Source organism: Phymastichus coffea, unplaced genomic scaffold (genome assembly GCF_024137745.1).
Source record: "Phymastichus coffea isolate CEN01 unplaced genomic scaffold, Cenicafe_Pcof_1.1 PCOF00087, whole genome shotgun sequence".
NCBI lineage: Eukaryota > Metazoa > Arthropoda > Insecta > Hymenoptera > Eulophidae > Phymastichus > Phymastichus coffea.
The window spans coordinates 774,356-799,644 of NW_026706898.1; the positions used below are offsets into that span (position 1 = coordinate 774,356).

Below are 25,289 nucleotides of genomic sequence, written 5' to 3' on the forward strand. Positions count from 1 at the left end.
TATGAGGTACACACACACACGCACACACACACACACACACACACACAACATGCAGTCGCGAAGCAGTGGCACAAAAGCAAGCCAGGGAGAATGGAAAATCAGAGCAAGAGATGGACGTGGCAAAGAGCTTGGCATTAATGAGGCAAGCTTTCTCCGCCTTCAGCCTGGTTTTAAGGTCAACGAGTGGCGTCGCGGCGTCGTCGTCGGGCGTCGCTGGCCGTATGATTTTCTCGATTTGCCAAAGCGCTTAGCGTTTCTGCGTTTCAATTAATCGGACTCGTCGGGATCGTAAATTTCCGACAGCGAGAGCGGGGTTATTTATGCATTTGCATCAGCCAAAGTGGCCCCCCTCCGCCATTCGCTCGTCCTCGCTCTGTCCGTGCGTCCGTGTGTCGGTGCCGCAGTGCGGCGCTCCCAGGTGGACGACGACGACGACGACGACGACGACGAGATAATGGATGGACGCTAAGCTAGCTACAACGCTTTAGGCATTGTTGAGCGATCGCCGAGGCGTCGGGTTGTTGCCAGGCACGCGCCAGTTGAAAAATCACGCCTTGTTGCACCGCGATCTGCACCTGTTGAAATTATACCCAGGCGTGCCCTTTGACACTTTGCCAGAATTAATGTACAGTCGGCGACTGGAATCTCGTTTGCCCGAGTTTCGTAAGCGGCTGCGATTCCCGCTAATTGAATATGACTCGCTATTCGATTAACGCGCACATGTGCGCGCGCGTGTATCGCAAACGAAGCTAATTTTATTGTTAGTGAAATTGGAAATGTATGCAACCGATTTTGCAGAGCATTGCTTTAATTAAAGGTGAGTTGATGCTGCAGTTTGCTACGACGAAGCGAGCTTCCAGACTATATATTTTCAGTCTCCGCAAAGAAAGAAATGCTTCTATATCCGCAATTCATAGGCAATTTTAACGAATCGTCGAACGATAGCGAATTTTTAATAATGTGCGAGAGCTACACCAGCCGAGATCGTAATTGTAGGAAAGTGCATGAATGGAAGTACGTCTCGTTAATTAATGCAGAGCAGTAACAGCCGCCGCCGCCTCGGTTAGGCAAGGGCCTCTCTCTCTCTCTCTCTCTCTCTCTCTCTCTCTCTCTCTCTCTCTCTCTCTCTAATTCGGCTGCTTAGCTCGGCGCGCGCGTAGTTAGGAACGACTCGATTCGCTTTGACAGCATTCAGTGTCGGTTGTCGAGACACGCCCGCGTTTAAATCATCAACAAGTGATGGGGGCCGGAAATGCACACGACTGCACAGACAGCTCGCCGAGCTCTCTCCTTTCGAGAGGACCAAGAGGTTGCGGTCGAGGGCTCACCTGCTCTGCTTGCGAATGGTCTTGATCTCGCTTTGGAGGGTCGACATCAAGACCGCTATTCATTTTCAAGGGAGGAACTTCAAAAGGAAATGGTACGTTGTCGCTTTGTAATAACACTTTAAGATATGTCCACGTATATAATCTGAAATACTTAAATGTTTCTTCATCCTAGCATTAATTTTTATAGTCTTACCATGAGTGCAGTATGATAGTGCCAATAATATCTTTTATATTTTATTCCATTATAAGTAATAGAATTCAAGCTGCTTTCGTCGAACAGATCGCTTTTGAAGCGACTGAAACATCGATATTATACTACCTTTCAACGTCTTAAAGTTTTGAATGCTAAAGCATGAACATATTCAATATATTCTAGACCAATATAGTTTTTTATGATAATTTTATATTACTTACGATGATTTAGTGGTTCTGTCAGAAGTATATAATAATTGAAAGCTTCAACGGAATATTGCTCAATATAGCAGTTGTTTTCATAATAACTGTTACTAAACAAGAGAAATGAACTTATTATTTCATAACCCAAGATCGTTGGGTTATGAAATAATAATATTTTTAAGTAATTGAATTGAATAATTTCTCACTTGGAAAAGCTGAGCATCAAAACTCAGATGTACTTATTGTCAAGTATCCAAATTAATTTGGCGTTCGATTCATTAACGCGAGGTAGGATTGTTGCAATCATCAACCAAACAATTAAATCTCAGTCTTCGTTACGATTAATCACCATAGATTTTTCATTGATGAGAGTTTCAAGTAGTACAAACCAACGTCAGTCAGACGCGAGGCAATGAAATATTAGATATTTGTAGTCATATCTCTGTTGACGAGGTATCAAAATCCCATCTCGCGCGAATAAATAGTTAGACCAACAAGGAAAGAAAGTAAATGGGGTGGGAGGGTGGACGCAACTGCGACCGTATACAAAGGAGCTGCATGCGTCGACCTCGATTTTCCGACGTCGTTCAGCCCCACGAGGATTCGCGGTGCCGTGCGGCTGCGTGACCGCGCGTTAATGAGGCCGAAACGCGCCCGCTGTAGTCTTTGTCTTGTTGATGCACGACGTGTCCGCGAGAATCGCATCCCTCCTCCTCTCTTGCTTGCTCTCCTCGCAAGCTGACAGGAATTCGCATTCGCCTAGGATCCAGCTGAAAGGATAGTGCAGCTGGAAATGACCGTCGACAAGGAGTCCAATCGTAATTCGTCGAGGTACTTTCAAAGATTTACGACCAAGCTTGGGTCAGCATTTTCGACAGTTTGGTTGTCTAGCTTCTATACACATAGAATGGTTGTCATTCTATTAAATTGCGTATTCCATAATCTGGTCAATTTTAAACTTTGATTTATATTCACATACTGTGCTTTGTTGTTTTGGCTTCATTTTATACTTGATTGATTTTGCCGCTTTCGCATTTGGATATTTTTAATTTCAACAACTTGATGATTATATAGTTTGGATGTAACTTAAACAGACATTTTCTTTGTTAATTTAAGAACTCACATGGATTTAAAATTCTTAATCTATTCAAATTTCGCTAAGCACAACTAACCTATATTTGACACTTTTCTTTATGCGAGGCTTACATCAATAAAACTTATATATAGACCAGCAACTGGACCTCGAACTTGGGAAGTTTAGCTGACTGTAACGGATCGATGTTGTGTTTGAGGTATGCGCTTAAAGAGATTGAAGAGAAATGAAGGACAAGAGTATATATAGTTTTATGCTTGTTACTTGTTTTAAGTGTTTCGGCTACTTACCTGATGAAATTGTTAGTTTATATGAAAATGAAAAAAATATTTTGAAACTGGAGGTCTAGAAGAAAATAGAACATTATTCCTTGTACTATGATTATTAAGAAGATAGAATAAAGTTTACAATTTTTCCAAATATTGTAATACAATCGAGTAGAAATTTCATTTTTTCCATCTGAATAGAAGTTTTATTCAAGCACACCAACAACAATGAGAAGCAGTTGTTTCACCTCTTCGAGATCGAAATATGTTTCACCTCTTCGAGATCGAAATATGTTTCACTGCTTGAGTTCTTAGCTTGTCGAAGTATTTTGGATAATCTATTTTAGCTTTATCCAAAATAATAACTGATCGCGTATTATACGAAATGATACGATAACAAAAGTAGCCGGAAACACCGAGGTATCGGATAGAAGCAAAGGATAGGTGCGCCAACGGAAGGGAAGAAGTAAGTTATGCCAACGAAAATAGCATTTGAGTGTCTATATTCACACCTGTCAGAATAACCGACAAATGTAGACACTTAAGCACTATATTCGTTGATTATTCCGACAGGTGCGCGAGGTGAGCATACTGCAAACGGAAAAAGCAGGATAAGATTGAGTTAGATTAAAAGTAAAAAGCAGAAGGTAAAAATTCTTTGATGTATAAGACGTTGATCGATAAGGATGCCATTCTGTTGGGTAAACACTGAAAAGCAACGCAATAACTAGCTCGTAAAAACGAGGGTTTTTATCTACGTACATAATAAGCTAGCGGAACATCAAAAATAACGTCGTGAATGTGGCAGCGACGCAGCAAACTTCGCGGATGCCAGTTAATTAGGAAAATTGTTATGATTATATAACGCAACATAACGAGGAGCAATAAACTGAACTAATTTTATCTAATGCGCAAGGAAGCGCAGCTAGGCAAAGCGTACACAAAGAAAGCATAATGCAACGTGGCTGTGCGCGAGGCGGCAAGTGGAGCAATACATGGGCTAAAGCTCTAGATGTGCATCCGAATCAGTAATACGATTCGTGCTGGGTAAACCGCAAGATGCCAGAGATACGTGGAGTAATAACAAAAGTCAGCGCTATGTGCAGAAAAAAAGACTTAGTTAAAAAGCTTGTGCGAGAACACAATATCCAACTAGTCTTCTTGGATGATAGTTGCATTGCTTGTGTCCTCGACAACCAAGCCACGCTCCAGTCGAACAGTCGAAGCACAAATGTAATTTACCGCAGCGTGGAAAATCTTCCGGAAATTTACTCGTCTCAAGGGATAAATCGAAGATTGCAATTGTGCAGTTAAGCTGATTTTGTGAGTCGTTCGAGTGTTCAGTGGGAACTCACAGAAAGGTCAAAAGCAGTCGACGACCAAAGAGAACGACGAGTCGCCGGCTAGTAACGCTGCATCTAACGAAAGCATTTGATATTCTCGGGCTGCACGCACAGCGCTGTAGCATAATTGCCTCGGCGTCAACGACAAGGGCAAAAAGTCAAAGAGGCGATGAAGCGCGAGAGCACAGTGTTTTTCAACAACGAGGGAGAAGAGAGAGAGAGAGAGAGAGAGAGAGAGAGAGAGAGAGAGAGAGAAAAGAGCCGGGCATTCGCCTCGCCGTCGTAATGAACTGTTTTGCAGGGCACCCGTTGAAGTAGAAAAATACTGGGTTAATGGGGCGGGGGCTGAGGCAGCGGAGAGAGCTGACTCTCTTTCTCCACTTTGCATCCTCCGCCGTCGCCGTCACTGAAAATCGTTAGGTAGAGGTGGGGGGGGGGGGGGGGGGGTGCGCTGTTGTTTGCTCTCTTTTCAGAGATTATACGGCAGATCCCTCGATATTAAAAGTCCGCAGACGATAATGAAACGAGCGATCCGTTGAGGATGGCTCGCGTTGCCATCCGAACTACATTCCCATTACGTCGAACGTACAGCTGGTTTTCTGACTACTCTCACGTTCGGTTGCCTTTCTATCTCGCTCGAAGGAGTGAGTGTTCTTTTTTCTTTAGCGGGATTGTCGCCTACTTAATAGAGTAAACCATAACGCACGAACGAGCGCAAACATGATCGCGAAACGTGCAAACGGATGCCGATGAAAGATTCGCACGGCGCCTAGCCGCTTGATTAATCCATTTAAAATTGAACCATAGAAAGAGCCGGGCTTCGATGTCGTCGTCGCTGTCCGACTCGCTTCATCGAATCCTCTTGGGGCGAGCGCGCGCGCGCACACAAAAGACTGCTCGAGTTACGCGCGCACACACCTGACCGCTTTATCTCACTCAACAGTTGGCGAATCGATCTCAGCCACATTGTGGTCGCGGGGCAAGGCCTCCCTCTCGTCTTGACGTCCTCCGGTCTCGGACGACGTCGATACGCTTGCGCCAGCCCTGCGTTGGGGCGGCAGAGCATGCGGGCCTCGAGAGGGACTGACTTTCGCACGGGCGATGATTATTTTCTACTCACGCGGGCTGATTTACGAGCTCGGCTCGATGAAATTCCGAAGGGCGCGCGCCGAGCTCATCCAAAGTAGGTGCATTTCGTAATACGAATAGTTGTTTGTACGGTCGAGCGAAACGCGATATCACATTTATCGGCTAAAAGTTACTAATGCTGCCTGTAATTTCCTCTCCTTCGGCGAACTGATCAAAAATTCTTTCTGTAAATCGTTTCGGAGAAATCCGTCTGATTAATATTCAAGCCAAGTATAAAGTCAAGCTTAGTCGTCCAATTAACCAACAAAGTATATAACTTTTGTGATCTTAGACGGATCTTTGTTAGAACACCGCTGCCCTATTAACGTCACTCTAATTTTCCATTCATCAATATTGCATATGCATGGCAATCGTTATTCGCGACTTCACTTCACGAATCGGTGTTTGAAGTATACAGACCCTCGAAGCAAGTACTGCTTCAAATAGTACTTAAGGCAACTTGTACACTGTATCAATTTTCGTGTTCTTTTGATCTCGAGGAAGGGTAAAGAAGTCCTAAAGGGTCGAGGAACTTTTATCCGAGAGAGAAAGAAAGAGAGAGAGAGAGAGAGCAGTTACTATTCTCCCACACTGTATCTCTCATTTTCAATATCCATCTCTTAATACAATACACACCGAATACAGCTTAGCGCCATTAGCAGTATGTAGCGGCTGAATAATGCACTACGAGCTTACACTAGCGTTATAACCCGAGATGAGCGTTGGCTTACTAGTGCATGCCATCACAACCGGTATCAGGTGATGGAGAAACTTGTCAGCAGATTATTGCGCGATCACGGAATTTTCGCATAGCGCGGTTATTTTGCACGCAGCCCGCCAGTTCGCTAGTTGGCGCGTCACTCGCGAGAGCATCACGCTGCATTCCGACAGCTTGCCGAGACTCAGCACCGAACGAGCGCTCGGTCTCGAAAGAATGTCGGTCGCACTCGCGAAGCTTGGACCGAATTTGATAATGCAATCGATCGAAGAGCGCCTGATGCATATGCGTCTTGGCTTGCACGCACGTCCACCACTCGACATTAGGCGATGATTTGTGTAAGTCTCGGGCGCACTCCTCGCCTCGCGCCATCGATCGACGCGCGCTCGCGTCTCGACGCTGTTTTCGATCTTCCCGATTGGCGACCGATTTCGACACGACTTATAGTCGCAGACTGCAACTCGATCGCGAAGGCTTTTCTCCCGAAGAAAAACAAATAGCGCGGCCTGTGCTTCCGGCCGTTGCCCCGTTGCTAATTGCAACGAATACAATTGGCGGCGGCTTGCTTTGTGGTTGTAGCACGATCGAGTAATCGAATAGTCGCATACGGCAGAGCGGGCGCGCTTTGCGCTACAGCAGTCAGCGATAAAAACAAAAGATCACATTCGTAAAACCGGTAGCGGAATAAAGAATGACTCGATTGACCTAGCGTATCAAAGGCGAAAGCGAAAAAAGGTCCAACGTACAGGATGGGCATTTTATTCGCAGGACGGCTTCCCAAGTTCTTCTCGATGAGTCTCGTGGGCTTTCCTCCGGTCAGTGCGCACGCACGCGTAGCATACAGACACCTGGCTGCAGGTGGGCGCCGCGTACTCGTTGCAGCAGCAGGCAAACTGGTGGCAGTGTCGGCGGTTCGATACGCGCGGGCGCGCGAGTACGAGAGAGAGAGAGAGAGAGAGAGAGAGCGCGCGCGCTACGCCTCCCACTACCAACTTGCCGCGTTTCACCCACCCCCAGCCTGCTGTCGCTGCTCCGCGAGCTCCACGGTGGCGGACAGTGCCGCCAGAGCTCTCGCGAGGGACACCCGTGATTTCCTGTAAGCTCGCCGAACGCGACGACCACGCGATTACCCCTTCTTCCCAGCTAGTGCCCGACCCCTTCTCGCCGTCGTCCACTTCTTCCTCTTGCTTTTCTCCCACTCGCTCCTTACGCAGCTTGCCCTGGCTTACGGGATCGTTGCGCCACCGGTCCTCGCTTGCCTGTCGCTCTTACCTTTTCAAGCCGCGGAGTGCCGCAGTGGTTTCGCGCCTCCCCCAAGTGGGTTACACGGTCATGGGGATAGCGCACAAACGCTCGGGGGCCAGGTCGCTCGTCCGATTCCCTATCCTTTTGCGCCTTTTTCGTACGTTGCTTTCCGTGCATTTAGCTTCTCTCTCTCTCTCTCTCTCTCTCTCGTTTTCTCTGCACGAATCGATTTTCCCGCTGTGTGCGCTTTAACCTGCGCTGCCTACTTTTTCCTATGCCTGTTTTTCTTTCTCCTTGGCCTCGCAACACGCACGCCGACACTCATGCACGCACGCGTGTCGCTTGATAAGTTGTCCACGATTTTTCACTATTTTATTTTCCCTTTGTCTTTCACGCGAATGGCTTTCGTTTGCCACGTTAGATTTTGAAAGAGAAGGCGAAAAACGAATAGGTTCGCGTTTGTCATGAAATTCGGGAGCGAGAATGAGAGAGGCCGGGGGGGGGGGGGTACGACAGAGGAGCAGACGCGAAAGACGGTATCACGCGAGAGGTTCTGTGGTTGCGCGGGTCAGGACTCAAAATGAAATCTCCACTGACGGATGCCTCTCCCGTTCGGTCTGCTCGTGTCCCGCTTTCCTTCCTTCGCTCGATCTCCTTTCGCAAGTTTACTGAAAAGTTTCCTTCCTCGAGGAGTTTAGCGACTGGCTGATTTACAGCCAAGCTGGGAGTCCCTTAAAAGAAGCCACTGCCACTCTCCATCCGAGCTGCTCGCTATACACGCCAACTTCCTTCTCTCCAGCGCACGTCCCTCGACGCACGTGCGAGTGTGATTCTTTTAATTTGCAGGCTGCCCGCTGACAGTCCGTTCGCGAGTGTGGACTCTCATTGTCTTGGCGCCATATCTCACCTTCGCCATGCAGTAAGTGCGCGCGTGTAGTCCTGCAGCAGCACGTACGCGTAATGAAATAGATAGAAGAAGGCCACGATACGAGGACGACACGACCGCCGAATCATCGACGAGGCGGCAACGGTGGTTGAGTGAAATGTGCATCTCCGGCGTCAGATGATCGCGGCAGGTGTTATGAAGCGCGGTTGGACGAGAAGCTCGTCCGCGGTACGAGGACCCGACAAGACTGGCGCGAGGCCATGAGAATAAGCTAACGCATCAATGTAACTGTTAAGCAGAGATTCGTTTCACTGTAAGCCGAATTTCCGAAAGGCCATGCTCATCCGATGACTGTGACTACGTAGATTACAAGAATTTTTTCGATATTTAAACGCAGATATTATTAATCCGTAGCTGTACTTTTGGTACATGTACAAAGTATATTGTTAACGAGCGACTAGCCGCCGTATTAGAAGAATTTTTCGACTCTAACCAACGCACCTGAATATAACGCTTGAGCCCCCTTACACGTATGCGTCCTTGCTCTTGCTCGTGCTAACAACTAGTAGACAAGAGTTGAAGATGCCGAGACAAGACTTCGCCTGCGTTCTCAGTCTGTAGAAACACATCTGACGCGGCGCATAAGAGGATCCGAAGTTTCTTGACGAGTAGCGAGAACAAGTTTGGGATTGACGAGACGCACCACCGACACGCGACAGTCGACGGCAACGGGCTTAGTGCGAGCTGCAATGATCGCTCTTTGCCCGAGAGGTCGAATCGCCAACGACGACCGAGGACAGTTGCGGCTACATTGCGGTGCGTGCCGAGCCGGGATCCGGTCCGATGCACCAAGCGAAGCGTGGTGAGGATCAGTCGGACGCAGCGACGAAGAGGCAAAAGCCCAACGACGATGTGGCAGCAGCAGCTCCCGGCGGAGCGTCATCAACGACCAGAACAGGCGACGAAGCAGAAACAGCAGCAGCTGCAGCAGTCGACGCGGGCGCCTGACCAATGACATCGCGGAGGAGTGGCGGCCCACCCGAGGCAGCCAGAGACCCCCGTAGCCCTGCCCGGATCAGTGGCAGCTCGGAGGGCAATGGCTTCCGACAGCAGCGCCCGCAGGTCGCTGGGCTGGCCCAGCAGCCGGGCGACCTCGCCCAGCAGCAGCAGCGCAGCGGAAGCCTGCAAAACCTCGCGGCTCGGGAGCCGCTGGTTGTGCCGCCACCGGTGCCGCCGCGAACGCCTCAGGTGAGGCAGCCTCGAGGCCGTCGCGGCGTCGCGCCAGCGCCGCCCGCTCGCCAGCTCCCCCCGTTGCCCGCCAGGCCCGAGCCCCCGCCCCCGCCGCCGCCGCCGCCCAGCGCTGCCGCCGCTGCGTCTCGAGAAGACGACGACTTCGTCACCGTTTCGGTGCCCGAAATCCCGAATCTGCCGAGGTTGGAGAACGCGAGTGACGACGACGACGACGACGACGACGACGACGACAACGACGACGACGAAGCACTGCCCGCCAGGCTTCTCTTCGCCAGCTGCGCGCGACAGGCTAGCTCGTCTAAGAGCCGCGACGAGGACGAAATCGTTGCCGAAGAGGTCGGCGATCACAGTCCCGGCACCAGTCAGCCGAGACCGTCGGCGAGGAGCCAAGCTGGAGCGAGACTCAGACCGCCGTTGTCGGGAACCGCCGGCGTGTCGGCGGACTCGGGCACCGGGGACTCGGGCAGCGCCGAGGTCCCCGGCGACGGCGCCAGCACGCCGCTGCAGCTGCACCACGAGCGGGCCGCGGAGAAGGCGGACGAGGCCGAGGGCGACGGCGCCGCCGACGACGAGCTGGCCGACGACGTTGACGCGCTGCAGGAGCTGAGGTGGCGCCGGCCGCTCGGCGAGGCCGCGACCCCGAGCTCCAAGCCCGCCTCGAAGACGGCCAAGCAGCAGGTCAAACTTCTGACGAAGGACAGCAAAGAGCGCTTCGAGAACAGACACGTGCAGCTGGTGCGCGACTACGGCTTTCAGCCCAAGAGAAAGGGCTCCGTCGAGGACGGCGGCGTGCTGCCCAACAAGTTCGAGCCCTTCCCCACGAACCTCTACGGCCGGCCTCTCGAGGAGATTGACAATTTCATTTACGACGAGGTGAGTTCACGGGCTCGGCATCGTAATCGAGCCAACGCGCGCCTCCCGCCGCAGCTCAGATACTTCGAATCGCTCGCCGATCGGCAATTCGCATTGACGAGCGCAAGTCTGCTTGATTGGGAAAATGACGCTCGCGCTAGCACGACTGCCGACCAAGTGGGACAAGCGCATACTTTAGCGGTCGCTGCTGCAACTTCTTCGAGTGGTCGAGTCGGTCGGCCAAGTCACCGCCGCGACGAGCGTAACTTTACACTCACGGCGCGGCCTCGGCAAACACTGCGATATCGTCCGATCGCGCTCGCCCCGGCCGCTCGTTGTCGCGTGAATTGCGCGTCCAGGAGAAGTCGATATCTCGCGTCTAAAGCTCGCGGTGGACGTGCGGAGCACTTGCGGCGCCTAGCCTGGCGTTGATTTTGAGATTCGTGCCGATCGATGCGTGTTTCGCAGCATTTGATTTTTGTCTGCCGCCGCGCACGGGTGATCAAGTCGCCTGCTACTTTCTGACTAGTTAGCCACTCGTCTCTCGGGAAATGAGCGCCCGCACTCGCCGTCATTGTTATACTCATTAATTAGAGCGTGCGTAGCCGAGACTGCGTTTCGGCGTTGGCAGAGGTCATTTCGGAGCGACAGCTCTAGCCCACAGCGCGCTCCGTAGAGCAATTGATTAAAATCGACGTTGTTTCGCTAATCGAATCGGCTCTTGGTTGCCAGGCCGTGCGTATGACAGCTTGAATTTCAATGAATTTCAAGCGGACAGCGCCGCGTCGCGGATGATCGATCCACTTTGCGCGCGCTCGGCTTTTCATTTTTCCGTTGCCAGAGACGCGATAAATGTTTTCGCAACCGCGATAACGACAACTTGGACGCTCGTAAGTCCAAGTTCAGCCTCGGCTACAATAATCTAGCATTGACTACGAAGATAGTCCCGCCACTGCCAAACTGGCGATTCTTTTCGGGAGCCGTGCTGCTCGCGCAAGGCCAAGTCACGAATGAACGAGCGACGAGGGCAAGCAGTTCGAGGCGCCAACTTTGCCCCATGAATGATACAAGTTTCAATCGGGCAAAGACCGCGGGCCTCGCCTCATCTTGGCCGCTGCCATCGGGGCGGAATCGGGATTCCCGACCTCCTTACGACTCGGCAACGAGCTCGGAATTCCGGAGCATGTAGCCCATCGAGTGCGCCCCCCCCCCCCCCCCCCCCGACTACACGGATAGGTAAGATCGAAATGCTCGACAGAAGGGTAAATAGTGCTGCTGCCACAAGCCTCACTCGCGCAATCCCACGGAATATAGCGATTACCACGCAACTACACGTTACTTGATATTCAAAGCCTCCCTTCTCTGCGCCTGCAAACGCCCGCTCGAATGACGCGCAAGATATATACGTATCGGCTCGCTGATTTTCAGGACACCGGTGAATACGCTCTCTGCAGACCTGAAATTGCACATGCCGTCGTAGCTCGCGCCCGATTTACGCACCTATAATACCAACTGATTTTACACTCGTGAGTGTGCGTGTGCGCGTACGCGAATAACTTTGCCTCTACACGCCGATCAAAAGCTACTTTGAGATTCATCCCGAATACAATCTCTATTGAAATGCGTTTGTAGGTTACTCCGCTGGATTTTCGTTCTTGATTTCAAATTAAAACCCAATTGAAATTTGCTGAAGCACATTGCGCTCTAGTTTCCGTTCGATAATCTACGGCTCAAAGGCTAGGATACTTACTGCCCAGGTAATTTGACTTTGTTTGACTGTTTACGTATGCGAAGTAGCACGAGTAGACGGCGGCATTAGTTCAGCGCTCGACGTAGACACACTTGCTAAAAATAAAAAAAATCATATTTGCAATCTCATTTCTTTTTCTTTCATTTCAACATCTACTTTCGATTAGTTTGCATTAAGGTTGTGCGCCAAACGAGCATATCTAATTTCCTTTTATTCCTGTGTCCACAGTGATAGTGTATACCGTAAATAATAAATTTATTTCTGTTAAAATTAAAAGCAAACGTCGTTTAACCTGCGGGGTATCTTGCGAAAACTAAAAGAAAAAGAAAACATAGTTCCAGTTCGCTGGCGACTCTGAAAAAATACAGCTACACGCAGTAACTGGTCTTACACTGCGTTTTATTATCTCTTACCGAGAAGTTCTCACTGACGTATTGCGAAAGTGGAAAAATCAAATTAATTGCTCTCGACCAGATGGGCTTCGGCGCGGAAGAGCGTTGGTAAAAAATGAAGAGGCACGCGTCGAGAGAGAGAAGGAGCTGCAGCAAAATCCTACACGGGAGCTCGAAGATTAGGTTCCGCCGACTTTGTTGCTAAATAAAATAACGAAAGGTGGGAAGAGGAAAAGCGTGGCATAAAGCTGAAAAACATAACTCTTCGGTAGCCAAGCGAACGAATAAGAAGAGCAGGCTTAGAGTTTAACAATCCAACCTCTTTCTTTTGCAAAGCCTTTTGAAGGAGAGCGAGCGAAAGAGCGCGGAGCTCAAGAAGTTACTAAATCTGACGCTGTATTTTTGATGTAAATTCGCCCTGGCGAAAATGTCGTGCCGTGACTTTAATAAAGTTTGCAGTACAATCAGCCTTGTGGCCGCAGACTGCGGGGTATTCTTTCTTTAATTTCTGCGAAGTACAACAATTAAAAATATCCCTGTTAAAGCGTCGCACGCGCTCTTTCTCCCCTGACAACGTTGAAAGACACGGTGGAAGCAATTAGCGGACGCACGAAAGGTAGCATTATTAATTTTAGCCGACAAACAACTGACTAAAATTATGAGAGAAGGAGACCCTTTTGTGAAAAGCATGGAAAAAAAAGTTCTTTTAAGCGCAAATTAACAACGGCGAGCTTATAGCTCGGAGTTTAACGCTCGCGCTTGTTCCGCTTTATCGAGCGAGTATAGGTAGAGATTCTGGTGTTCGCACGTTCCCTCGCAAATTGACTCTTCTGACTCGTCGAACTTATTAGTTGAGCCGAACCACGGGCGCCACGCGCGGGTTTTCTTTTCTCTTTTTCGCGAATAGAGATAAAGAGTCAAAGCACGGCTTCGAGACTAAACCGTCCGTGAGAACGTTCCTGCTGGCCGGTGCCTCGCAGCGGTTAAACTAAAGGTCCAACGTCGCGAAAGCCTTTCGCAAACAACTGCAACAGGTACTCGCCGGGCGAACCGCAGGCTTTCCGGTTCGCGATTTTTCGTTTGATTGAATCTAAATAATGCGCCAATCGAGGATTCGCGAGCCGCGCGAAACGACGAGTCGAATTAGAGCCGAATGATAAATCGGTCGACGGCCGAGGGCCCCGGGCGAACTGGGGCGAGCCGGTGTCGAACAATGGCGCGCGCTGCTCCGAATTCGCAATTCGGCTTGGCGGCTAGCCCCATCTAAATTCCAAGCAAGCCGCGTGATAGCACAATCGCTACAAGTTGCTATCGGCGGCCAATTGCGAAATTCGTTCGACTTGGACGCTCGCGTTTCGAGCTAATCTCATTCCATTAGGCGTCTTTTCGCGCGCGAGCTTCTCTCGTTTTCTCTCTCCCTCTTTCTCCCGCGTCGCGGCGCTGCGCGGCGAACGCAGGTAGTTAGAAAAGGACGCCGATCAAACGAGCACCTCGCGCAATTGGCTCTGGAACTGCTATTGCCTCCTATTCTGCGTTGCTATACTCCTCGCGCGGGCACGGAAAATGGAGTCTTCGCGCTGTCCCGATGGATTTCTCAGAACGTACGTGCTCGTTAGCTTTCATTAGCCGGTTCGCGCGACCAACAATTTCAGTGCTGCTGCTGCTGCTGCCTGTGCTTGATCGAGCTTCGATTAGTAATATGTACAATTAAGTGCGACGCGAGAGCGCGCATACCAATAAGTAGCGGAGGTTCAATTTCATCGTCAGGGTGAATAAACAGACGTACATATTGAAGATAAACATCGAGCGGTGCAAATATTTCAGTATCGGAAAAATACTTCGGGTAAAAATAAATAAAGGAAATCCACCGACAATGGCAGTGGAAGTTGCACCCACACGGGCAGCCCGCGTTACTTTGCAATACCAATGGAAATTCAAATTTCCATGCGACTTCATTGAAAAGTTTACCTTTTTCATTTTACATGAAACATTCAACTGCCGAGAAATTTTGCCTAGTCAAGGGACGAGGTAGCCTGAAAAAAGCTTTTTACTGCAAGATCCACAAAGTCATTAGCGTGTCGCGCATATAAACGCTTTATCATTACACGAAGAGGTACGCCAACGAAAGGCAGTTGGCTCGGAAAGGCGCGGAAAGCCGAAAATGAGATTCCATTTAAGGGAAGCACGTTCAATGCACGTCACCGTTACAAAGTCAACGAGGAAACGTCTCGTGAGAGAATAGGCAGTCGCTCTTCATTGCGCCTTCGCATTCGGATAATCCAGTAATATTTCGCGAGCCATGCGCCGCACACACGACCCGCATAGCCAGCATTCGATCGATCCCGCGAGAAATTTCAATCTCGTGCGCCGCTCGCGCCCTGTTTCACGCATAAAGGAGCCTGCACAATTTTCACTGGACAATGAGACTTTTTCTTGCTCGTTCGCCGTGGCACGCTCAATTTTTTTTTTTTTTTTTTCTTTTCGCGTTATCGAATTTCTTTGTCGTTTCGGGCGCTCGTGAACTTGTGTTTCGTCCAACCATCAACGAACACAGTGACATGCAAATATGCGTACCGGCGGAGTGAGATCGCGCTGTCTTTGCTGTCTGTCCCTACTGTCGCTGCTGTGCTTTCAATCTTCTTGGTCTTTTTCGTTTCTCCGACGTGGGTGCACGATTGTTCGAAAATCTTTAGTATCACTGCTGAAACATACTTTCCACAAATATTTTCACGAAACACAGAGCAATACTTTTCATGTATATACAAACTCGACAAGTTTCTTTCGTATCAATTTTAATTTGCATTCAATTTGAGCTTACTAGGCCAATACCAGTACAATAGGTCTCGACAGCATATAATTCCGACAACATTGTTGGATAGTAACAGTTAGACTGACTGTCGAATATATTGCACGATCATTTCGTCGTTAAAATTGCAATTGTGGTAATCGATGTCATAAGAAGAGCAATAATGTAGACAGACCATCACCCGTAAGTTTACAAGCTTGACCAATCGTTTTTGACCCGGTCGACGATAAAATCATAAAATATTCGCAATCCCTCAACGAAATTTTATTCTTTCTTCATCCGCTTTCTACATCGATTGTCAAAATCAAAAATTCGCAGCTGTTAAAACTTATCAAGCGACGTACGTCGAAAAATTGGTTTCGAATTCATTTACAACGACTACTGCCAGTACAACACACGTATAAACAACAGAACAGACAGAAAAGTCGCCGGCGCACCGGCTGTTATACAAAACTCAGCGTGATGAAGATAGCAATGGCAACTCGAGCAAACGAACTTTCTGGCGTGTCGGAAAAATAATTAATGAAGAAGATGCCAGAGGCGGCTTGACAACACCTCGACTCCAACTCGTTCTCGCATCGATCCGCGGCTTCTTCATTTCTTTTCCAACTCTTTTCTCCACTTTTCTTACCTCGGTATGGAATTAGTTCTGTAAAGGTGAACGCACGGGACGTGCCTGAGCTGTGCGCCTTGATTGTTGGCCTGTCGCATTGCGTTACTTCTTGGTTTGCTCTCTTCTGCTCGGAGATCCCCTCGAGAGCTTATTAGCGACGCGAGAAGCGTGGATTTTCACACCAGCCCTAAAACCTGATGAGTTTTTAGACGAGCACGGCTATAATAAGGCAATCATAGATCGATCCAAGTCATTTCGACGCTAGCTCAGAGTCAATAAAATTTCGGTTCTGTTAGTAGTCAAATCAAACTATAGCGCGGTTATTCTGTTTTCACCGAAATCCTGAAAACAAGTGAATATTCCGAAGTAAAAATCTTTAACCATTCATAACGTCGAAAGATCCAAGGGAAGAAGAATAGCCGGCGCATCAATCGCCCGCAGGCGAGTCGTAGGCAACTTCTCATTTCTCTCGCGAGAACAGCAAATGACCTTGGGCGGAAAGAGAAAGAGAGAGAGGGAGAGAGAGAGAGAGAGAAGAGGAATGCGAAAAACTAGATGCATTTTCCTCTCGCCCACCCGAGTCCATTCGTAAAATGACATGGTGACGCTTAAGAAAAAGTATGCCACGCGAAAACTCGTTGCTTCCGGTATGTGTGTGTGTGTGTGTATGTGTACACGCACACGCGCGGGCAGCACTAGCGTTTCACAGACTAGCGTTTGTGAAAAAAAACTGACACAATGTAGATATACGTGTGAGCTAAGAGTGGAGCAGCAGAAGATAGAGAGAGAGAGAGAGAGAGAGAGATAGCCGAGATTATCACTAAAAATAAAATTTTAAGCTCGCCAATGTTAGTGCGAGCGCTCGCTCTTTTTTATCGAGAAAATTATTCAGAGCGACACTAAAGATTTTTTTCCCCGCGAAGCGGCCTTCGAAGCTTAGTTCAGGGCTATTTTTAACTCTGTAAAAGTTGAGCTCAATGACGCCAACTTTCCACTATACCACACGTACGTGTGAATAAAGCTAGATGGCAGTCAAACCATGCGGATGCTTGGGTCGCAAATTCACGATTCGCTGTCGTCGCAGGCAAATGGCGGTCGATAGTAATTAGCGCGCAGTGTGCGGCGTACGCGCGCAGAAAGTCACGATCAATTTTCGCGGCGCTAGCTAAAGCTCAAATTGGTCAGCGCTCGTAAGTCGTGACCGCACAATTAGTCGCGTCGTAGCCCTCGCGACTTTTGACTCGCGCGCGCGCGTCCCTCAGCCGACCCACTTGGAAAGCGATGAATTATCAGGCCACCAAAAGCGAAGAGAGCTCGTAAAAAGCTTTGTGCCGCCAAAAGCACTCCTGCCGACGCCGCCATACTGCTGGAAAATCGTACTGCACAATTAAAGGGGAATTATGCTCGATTAACCGTGTGAAAAGGCTCCTTTCAGAGCGTCGTCGCTACTACGCTCGCGCAGCGCGGCACTTCCTATATCTTCCTTTATCTTCCTTTATCCTTTTTCCCCCTCCCCATCTCATCCCCTTTCATCGCCATTTTTCTCTGGTGGCTCGCGTACAAAGAAAACGGTTCTTACTTCGCTGAAAAACATACGCTGCAGAATAACCTATTTACCTGGATTTCAATGCGACCTGCGGTAAATATTCCCTTTGCTCGTGTTCGTGGAATTTCAAATGTGTTTGTGCTGTTTTTTTGAAGAATGTCATATTGTATTTGCGTAAATCGAGCTGCATAAAAGGAACAATCAGAATTTCAGAGAAAACGTGTGCTCGAACCGAGCAACTTCAATATATTGAATGCTGCTTGTCTGACCATAATGCGTCTGCTCTACTTAGCAACCAATAGTCAATCGAATTCTGAACTTAGCATTTACTATCCATCGGACAAATCGAGTGATTCGTTCAGCTGATAAATGTCAATGCGAGAAAAGTCAGCCGGAGCAGTTGAGTCAGTGGTGTGCAGCCTTGCGGCACCTGCAGTCGTCATCGAAATTCACCGCGCGAACAATTAAGAACCGATCCGCATCCGGTCAATTCTCCAGAGTCATCAATTCGTTGAAATGTGGCCTACAACTCGGACGACTAAACTGACCTAACCAAAACTCGTCGGCCAAATTATCGGCGCCTCTTCTCAGGCATCCCTTTGTCAAAGGAAATTAGTGGCGTTAGAGTAGCTTCTCTGGAACTACGGCGCTATGCCGAATTGAAAAATAAAGTAATAAGGGCCACACTCGGGAATTTTCCCGCCCCTAATTTCCCCGAGGAAATTAAAGGACACGTTTGCTTACGTCGAACGTTAGTGCGAGATAAAAGTTAGATTCCGATAATGCGCCGCCGCTCGCTGCTGTAGCTCTTTTGAACGTCACGTGAAGCCCTGCCAATTTATGCAAAGTGATGGCAATAAGATAAGCAACTACAGTCGGTTTTTGTCGGACTTGTTCTCTCTCTCTCTCTCTCTCTCGCGCCTTTATCTCGATCTTTATACGTGCTTCTCGGAATGTCGCTCGACCACAGTGCCGCTCTCAATTAGCACGCGAGATAAAAAATTAGCGGCTCGAATGGCTCGTGCTGCTGAATTTTCATTACACGCCACATACATAGTGGCGAGCAATCCGACTGACTAGAAATTTTTCTCTTTCTTCCCCTCCACTCCACTGTTGTACCGAGCTAGTACAAGCTGATTTTATCTTTGATCGTAAATTTTGGAAATTCCCTCGATGAAAAATTACCTCGTTCCGTGATGAAAATTCTATGAGATTGGATGAGAAATACGGATTCAAGGAGTGCATAAGCAAGCGAGGTTCCACATAGTTTTATGCCGCGTAGAAAAATGCACATGAAAGATTTCGTGATTGTACGTAATAATTAATATACCAAGACAGCGATACAATTAAAAATTGCTAACTCTTTAGCAATGTATTTTACCTCTGTCTCACCGTAACGACAGTTTACAAGAGAGAGAGAGAGAGAGAGAGAGAGAGAGGCGCACACGAGTCCGTGCATATTGCGCCGGTTATTAAAGCGGCACTCGGTACGCGCGCTATTGCCCCACTTATGCATATATACACTGCAAGCGAACGGCCAGGAAAAGAGGCCGAAGGTCGCACGTTACACACTCAACAAGCCGCTTGAACATCGACGAGCTGCGGACGCGTACCTCGTAGTACACGGCAGTTTTTTCGTTGTCGTTGCTTCTTTAATCGCTAAATATGTCTCATCCATTAATGCTTTGTTCAAGCGTATGTATATATGCCGTGCGACTAAACTGACCGATATAAATCAATCAAATAATAAAGTTAGCCTTCGCTTTAGCAACGCAGCATTCAGTGGATCGTATTATCGTGAGACAAAAACGCACGGTTTTCACCTTTATTGATATAAAGTACACGCTCTCTGGAAAATTGTATGAACAGCAAACCTGCAATTATGAAGCTTTACGACAAAATAAAAGCTCTTGCCATAGAACGACCACTAATTCAAAATAAATTATACGTCCGAGCACTTTATTCCTATTTCAACATTTGCTAAAACACGTTTCGCTGAGTTTTCAATTTTCTTTTCAGTGGCACAATTTCCACGAAAAAAAAATAGAAAGAAAAAGGGAGAGAGAAAATTTTGAAAGGAGCCGTAATACAATTAATGAGCAGTTGACGATAAAGCAAGCGTCAACAGCTCTTGACATTTCTAAGAAAATAATTTGCGAGAAAAAGGGGTATCTCGCTTTGATAATCGCAATAATAATCCGACCGCTTTTTTCCACTCGCGACGAAAGTGAGAGAGAGAGAAACAGAGGAAAAAGGCATATCACATTTCTCGCCAGAGCAAATAGGATCGGATTAAAGTGCCTCGGGTACTTGTTACGGAACTCTATGCCAAACGTCATAAATTTCAGCCGTTAATACATACGTACGTCTCGGTGCGGGCCGCCGCCAACGCCAACGACGCGCATATGCGATCTGCTCCTCCCGCGCATACGTGTCGACTGCATAATTGGACGCAATGCGTTTTGCGGCTCTTGACTATTATACATTTGAAAGCTGCTTAGCGTTTCCTTGATTAATGGTCTTTATGATATATCTCGCGAAAGGCAGCGGTTCTCCTTCTCCCTTCTCTCTCTCTCTCTCTCTCTCTCTCTCTCTCTCTCTCTCTCTCTCTCTCTCTTGCACGGATACTGTATACGTGCAATATGTAGGTTACGTGCGCGTGCAACTTATCGATTGGGCGTTTTGTGGCCAATGGGTATTACATTCCGAATTGATGATTTACATGAAACTGTTGGGACTGTGTGCATGCGTGCGTGACAAAACTCGCGCTTCGAGACTGGATTGCCAAAATTTCCCGATGAATTTGCATCTCGGAATTATTCATAGACGCGCGCGTGGGCGTATGCGCGCGCGAGACGCGGGACGCGGAAAGGAAACCGAAAATATTAGCAAACCAAAAATGAAAAAGCCGCGGCGCGCTGTCGGACGTATAAGTGTGCGCGGGGGTGGCAGCGAGGTAGGAGCTCGAATTTAATAATGCGCTAAATGTTTGAGCAGCCACAAAAACAGACGAGCAGATCTTAAAACCGCTAACTCATGAAATATGAAGCTACGACCGATCGCCGCAAGTATAATTCTCGAGTTCCGGTCGGACGGAACGCAACTGTCGGATGGTACGCGATATCCGGAGGTAGGTCGTTAAAAACGCATAAAGCGAGCAGCGTTGCGGCCCACGACGGACGAGTGTCGAGCGAGCAAAACAATGACGATCGATGGCAAAGCAGGAGCGAGACGAAAGGGAAAAATAAGAATCCATCGCGCCGAAACCCTCTGCCTGGATATTGCAGCGAGCCAAAGAGAAAGCGCGCGTCGGGTTTAAAGGGGATGGGCCGCGATGGGCAGCCTCGGCGAAGGGATGTCGACTTTCTGCCAGGCGCGAGAGGTAAATATTGGCGCGAGCTAAAGGGATGTCTGAATATTTCAAGAGCCGACGGATAAACAGAGCGTCGCCGCTAGCGACTTCCGACCTTCCCGCATGGTTTCCTTTTCTCTCTCCCTCTCTCGCTCGAGCGCACATGTAGACTTGGTCGTCGCGCGAGCCATCCGAATACTCTCCGGCAAGTGTGTGTGCACAGCCGTGCTCGATTCCCCTTCTTTGTTGTCCTTACGCCGTGTGAGTTGAACTCGCGCGAGCGCCCATGTTGATTTTGAAGAAGGAGCCCGTTGAGGATCGCGTTAATTTGCGGCTTGATGGCTCTATCAGTTAATGGCGAATAACAGGGGAACACAGAGTGCGTCTTCGCCTCTGCCATTCGCTTACAGCCATTGAATTGCTCGGTCTGCGTTGGACGTCGCTACTAACGCTGATCGCCTTACGGATATAGAGTGATCAATTATTTCCGCGGTCATCTCCCTGTGATTTAGGGGCGGAACCTATTCAATTGCTAAAAGCTTTGGGGGCTTAATGAATTGACAACGATTTTCTTCGAGCAAATGAAACATTAACTCTGCCGCTCGAACACTTTTGGCAATGAGCTCACGAGCCACTACTTTTATTCCGGATTCGCGTCTGCGTGTGCAACTTTAAATACAAACTAATTAAAACTTGTGCCCGATTCCAATCTCTAAAACCTGCAAACATATACATTTTCACAGGCGTAAAACACAATTTTCCTTTTTCCAACTGAAACCACGTCTTGTCCACTCTGCGGCAACGCTCCGAAAGTAAAGTTCAGAATAGAGTTAGAGAAACTAATTATGCTCTTTCATCCTCGCCACCGCTGTGTTTCTTTAACTCTTAAAGGGATCAGTGGTTCATGGGAACGTTCTTCCAAATGCAGCTCGCGCGGATAAAAGACAGGATTCGCTTGTCACAGTGAGCCAAAGAGGCTGCAGCCAACGAGAAAGAGTTCCCTTGTCAAGGGTAAAATTGGGCAAGGCTCCTCTACTCTACTCGTCTTTTTCGCTCTCACCGTTCGCTTACTCGCTGTTGTTCGGACGCGATGGACCAAAGTCGACGTCCATTGTGCAACGATCTCGAAGATTTTGGATTTGAAAAGTTCGGTAGCGAATTCAACTGGAAAATTAGTTGGATTTTTTAATTCATTCCGATGGCGATTGTTCGTTCAAATTAGAAAATCCACTTTTCGATAAAGCGATTCAAATTACGATTTTAAATATTCTTTTTCGCGAATAAATTCAGATCGTTCACGAGCAGTTGACATTTGTCGAAGTAAATTACGGCCCTTCCATTTAAAACATTTTTCATTGACAATAGTAAATGGTTATTAAAAACACAGGAAAAAAGATTTTCGATAGATGTGATCTATTCTGATATTAAAGTAATGCGCTGTTCTGAATAAAAACAAACAATAAAGACTAGCTAGTGATTTGCAACGTATAAGTCGAGATAAATGTGGAAAAGAAAAAATTTTCTTTGATAACAGCTGCGAGCTTTACAGTTGCTTAATCAACTAAAAACTCATCAGGGTGCTTTGAATTCAGCAACAGCAATCTCAATGGATTACAAAAAAAAAAAGAGAGAAAAACACGAGATGAATGTAGCCAAGTTTTACGACATACATACATGCAAGTATTTGACAAAGGAAATGAAACACGATTGTTTGAGTACACAATATCACGAAAGCACGGCACGCCGTCAAAAAGCATATCAGTAGCCAGCTCTCCGTCGACCAATAGTCAACGCATACACACACATGCACACAGACACGAGGTTCCCACGTTATTATTTTTGCAGGCCGAACTCGAGAGTTGCAATTTTGCTGTCTCTCCGGTTGGTTTTGCGCGGCGCGCGACCACGGCAAGTTTCGCAAGACGTCTGCTTTTGCACTCCAGATACGGTCGTACACAACGGCGCGGAGCGTATAACTTTGCTCGCTCGCTTCGAAACTTAAAAAGTGCGCGGGCTCCGCGCCTCGCGGAATACCCGCTCGTCCGGCGCGAAAATAAAGTCAGCGCAGCGTGGTAGTACTCGATTTACCCGCGGCGACGGCACATATACGTGTACGGAGCTCGCGCGGCCGGGGATACAATGCGCAAAATATACGTATCGATCTGCGTGGCGGTCAGTATCCGTCGGCTAGCGCTCGAAGCGTCAAAGCCGCGGCGACCGTTGAAAAATTGAGCGCGAAAACGGGAGTGCAGCGGCCGTTGCCAGCCAGCCGGGAGCTGCATGTTTTATATAGAGGCCCAGGCCCGTCGATGCGCGGAAAGGCGCAGCGCGCAAGGACTTGGCGGCGGATGAACCTCCCTCGCGCTGCGAACGAACGGTCGCTCGCTCCCCGGCGCAAATGTATAATATAAAACAGAGCTATAGAAACAAGTGGGCAGAGTTGTCGAGAAAGTCCGACCGGTCAATCTGCATTATTCATTACAACTTTAGCTCGCGCCCGAGAAGCCGTTGCTGGTGTTGTTGCGGAGTGCTGTTATTTTCATAAGCGCCGAGCGCTAATTTAACACGGCGATCGACGTAATTCAATCCGCAGGATATTGTTGGTCAAACTGCTGACGAGCCTTCGGGTTGGATCCAATGTCGGTGTGTAGATTTTTACGCGCTCCACAAAGAAAACCGAGCTTCCTGAAACCTACTCGTAAAACGAAATGGACTGTCTGGCGGCATTCCTTCTGAAATTGGAAGTTAAATTAAACGCCATTCCAAATCGCTAAGCACAATGCACAATTGCGAAAAAATCGACCGCTGTGCGCCTTCGGTGTAGATGGAGCTGTAACTTGGATATTAAGAGAGTGAGTTGGGGCGGGCTTGCAATGGGCAATAAAATCCGGGCAATAAACCACGGCAATGTACTCGAATCACGACATAAAAAAAAGCAAGCCAAACAAAGTCGTATGCTCGGCGTGCTCCATCGAGTATGTAGAGTCTCGTATGCGCACGCAGCCACACGATAGCACACGCGTACACGTATGTGCGGGCGATAGCCCTAGAGTATGAAACATTCAGACACTATACACGTCGTAATTGCCAGGTGTATACGAGTTCGACCCCGTAAACTCTCCGGGGAGTACGCGAGTCTGGGTATATACCTCTACTCGCGCGCCTCGCGGGCTTTTCTTCCGATTCGCCGATTGCTCTTGCCACGAAAACTCGCGGCCACCCCCTTTGCCACTGCTGCTGCAGCGAGCGGGCCCGCAAATATGAACGTATATACGTATTTCACGCGCCGGCGGCGTTCCGACGTGATTTCGGCTGGCAGACACGATAAAAAGGCGTGAGAGGGAAAGCGCCGCGGATGATGCGGCTCCTCGCGCGTCAAATGTGCCAGTCGGGCTGTTTTCCTGTGAGGGAGCTTTGGCTTGACAGTGCCGTAATCGAAAATGCATGTATAATTTCACGGGACTGTGGATTGCATTCCAAAGTAAAGCTTACCGCCTGGCGCGACGCCCTCCTGCCGCAGCGCGTATGCAAATCCAAATGAAAATTGCCAGCCGGCGCGTTGACGAAAAGGAACGCGTTTCCATAAATGCGCGCTCGTCGCGCGAGTACTCGCGGCCTCGATTGGGCAGCTCGGAACGCTCGTCCTCGTCGATTTCGAACGAATCGCAAGCGCACGACCCGCCCGACCTATTACATATCTGAATTCGCGACAGAAGCAAAGGTCAACTGCTGTCGATTTCGCGTAGGTCGTTAACGAGCAAGCCGACGAGGAGTAATAAAAAACGAGAGCGCTCGGACGGAAAAAATTGCGCGCGAGCTCGAGAAGCTCGTCGGCCTCGTTCGTTTTCGCGGCTTTTTGGTGCACTGCAGCGGGCCGAATCGCGCGAGCGCGAAAAAAAAATCAGCACGCTCGCAAAGGACGGAGGAAGCGAGAGGAAAGCCAGGAAAGTCTGGGCGCTTTGGCGCTGCACACTCTCGTCTCGCTCGTTAATAGAACGCGGCTAGATTGCGCGGCAGTGACACGAGCTCGTTTCGCGCCGCCGGCAGTGCCACGCGACACTTGCGCGAGATCGAGGCTCGCGGATGGAAAACGAGCTCCACCCAAAAGTGGGCCTATCGCCGTTGGTCGCGACTTCCAGCGCCTACAAGCGTTGCGCGGACCTCTGCCGAGAGCCGCGACGGACTTATATCCCCGAGCGATTGGCAGTTCGGTGCACGGCGCGCACGCGAAAATACTGGATACGCAGACGCGCGACACACTTGCGCGGCGTCGCATATACGGGCCACGTAAAAGCGCGCCAGCTGTACTTACGTCACGCGCCTC

At 48.8% G+C, this 25,289-nt stretch overlaps 1 protein-coding gene across 3 annotated transcripts in view; it reads left to right on the forward strand.

The window, feature by feature from the left end:
• Nucleotides 1-7,334: 7,334 nt before the first annotated feature.
• Nucleotides 7,335-25,289, forward strand: part of LOC131669148 (sodium channel protein 60E) — a 65,065-nt gene continuing 47,110 nt past the window's right edge. For all 3 annotated transcript variants that reach the window (XM_058943827.1, XM_058943828.1, XM_058943829.1), the window contains exons 1-2: nt 7,335-7,368; nt 8,364-10,527. In XM_058943827.1, coding sequence (XP_058799810.1) covers nt 9,415-10,527 — 1,113 coding nt within the window. In that variant the 5' untranslated portion in view covers nt 7,335-7,368; nt 8,364-9,414. The remainder of the gene's footprint in view (nt 7,369-8,363; nt 10,528-25,289) is intronic.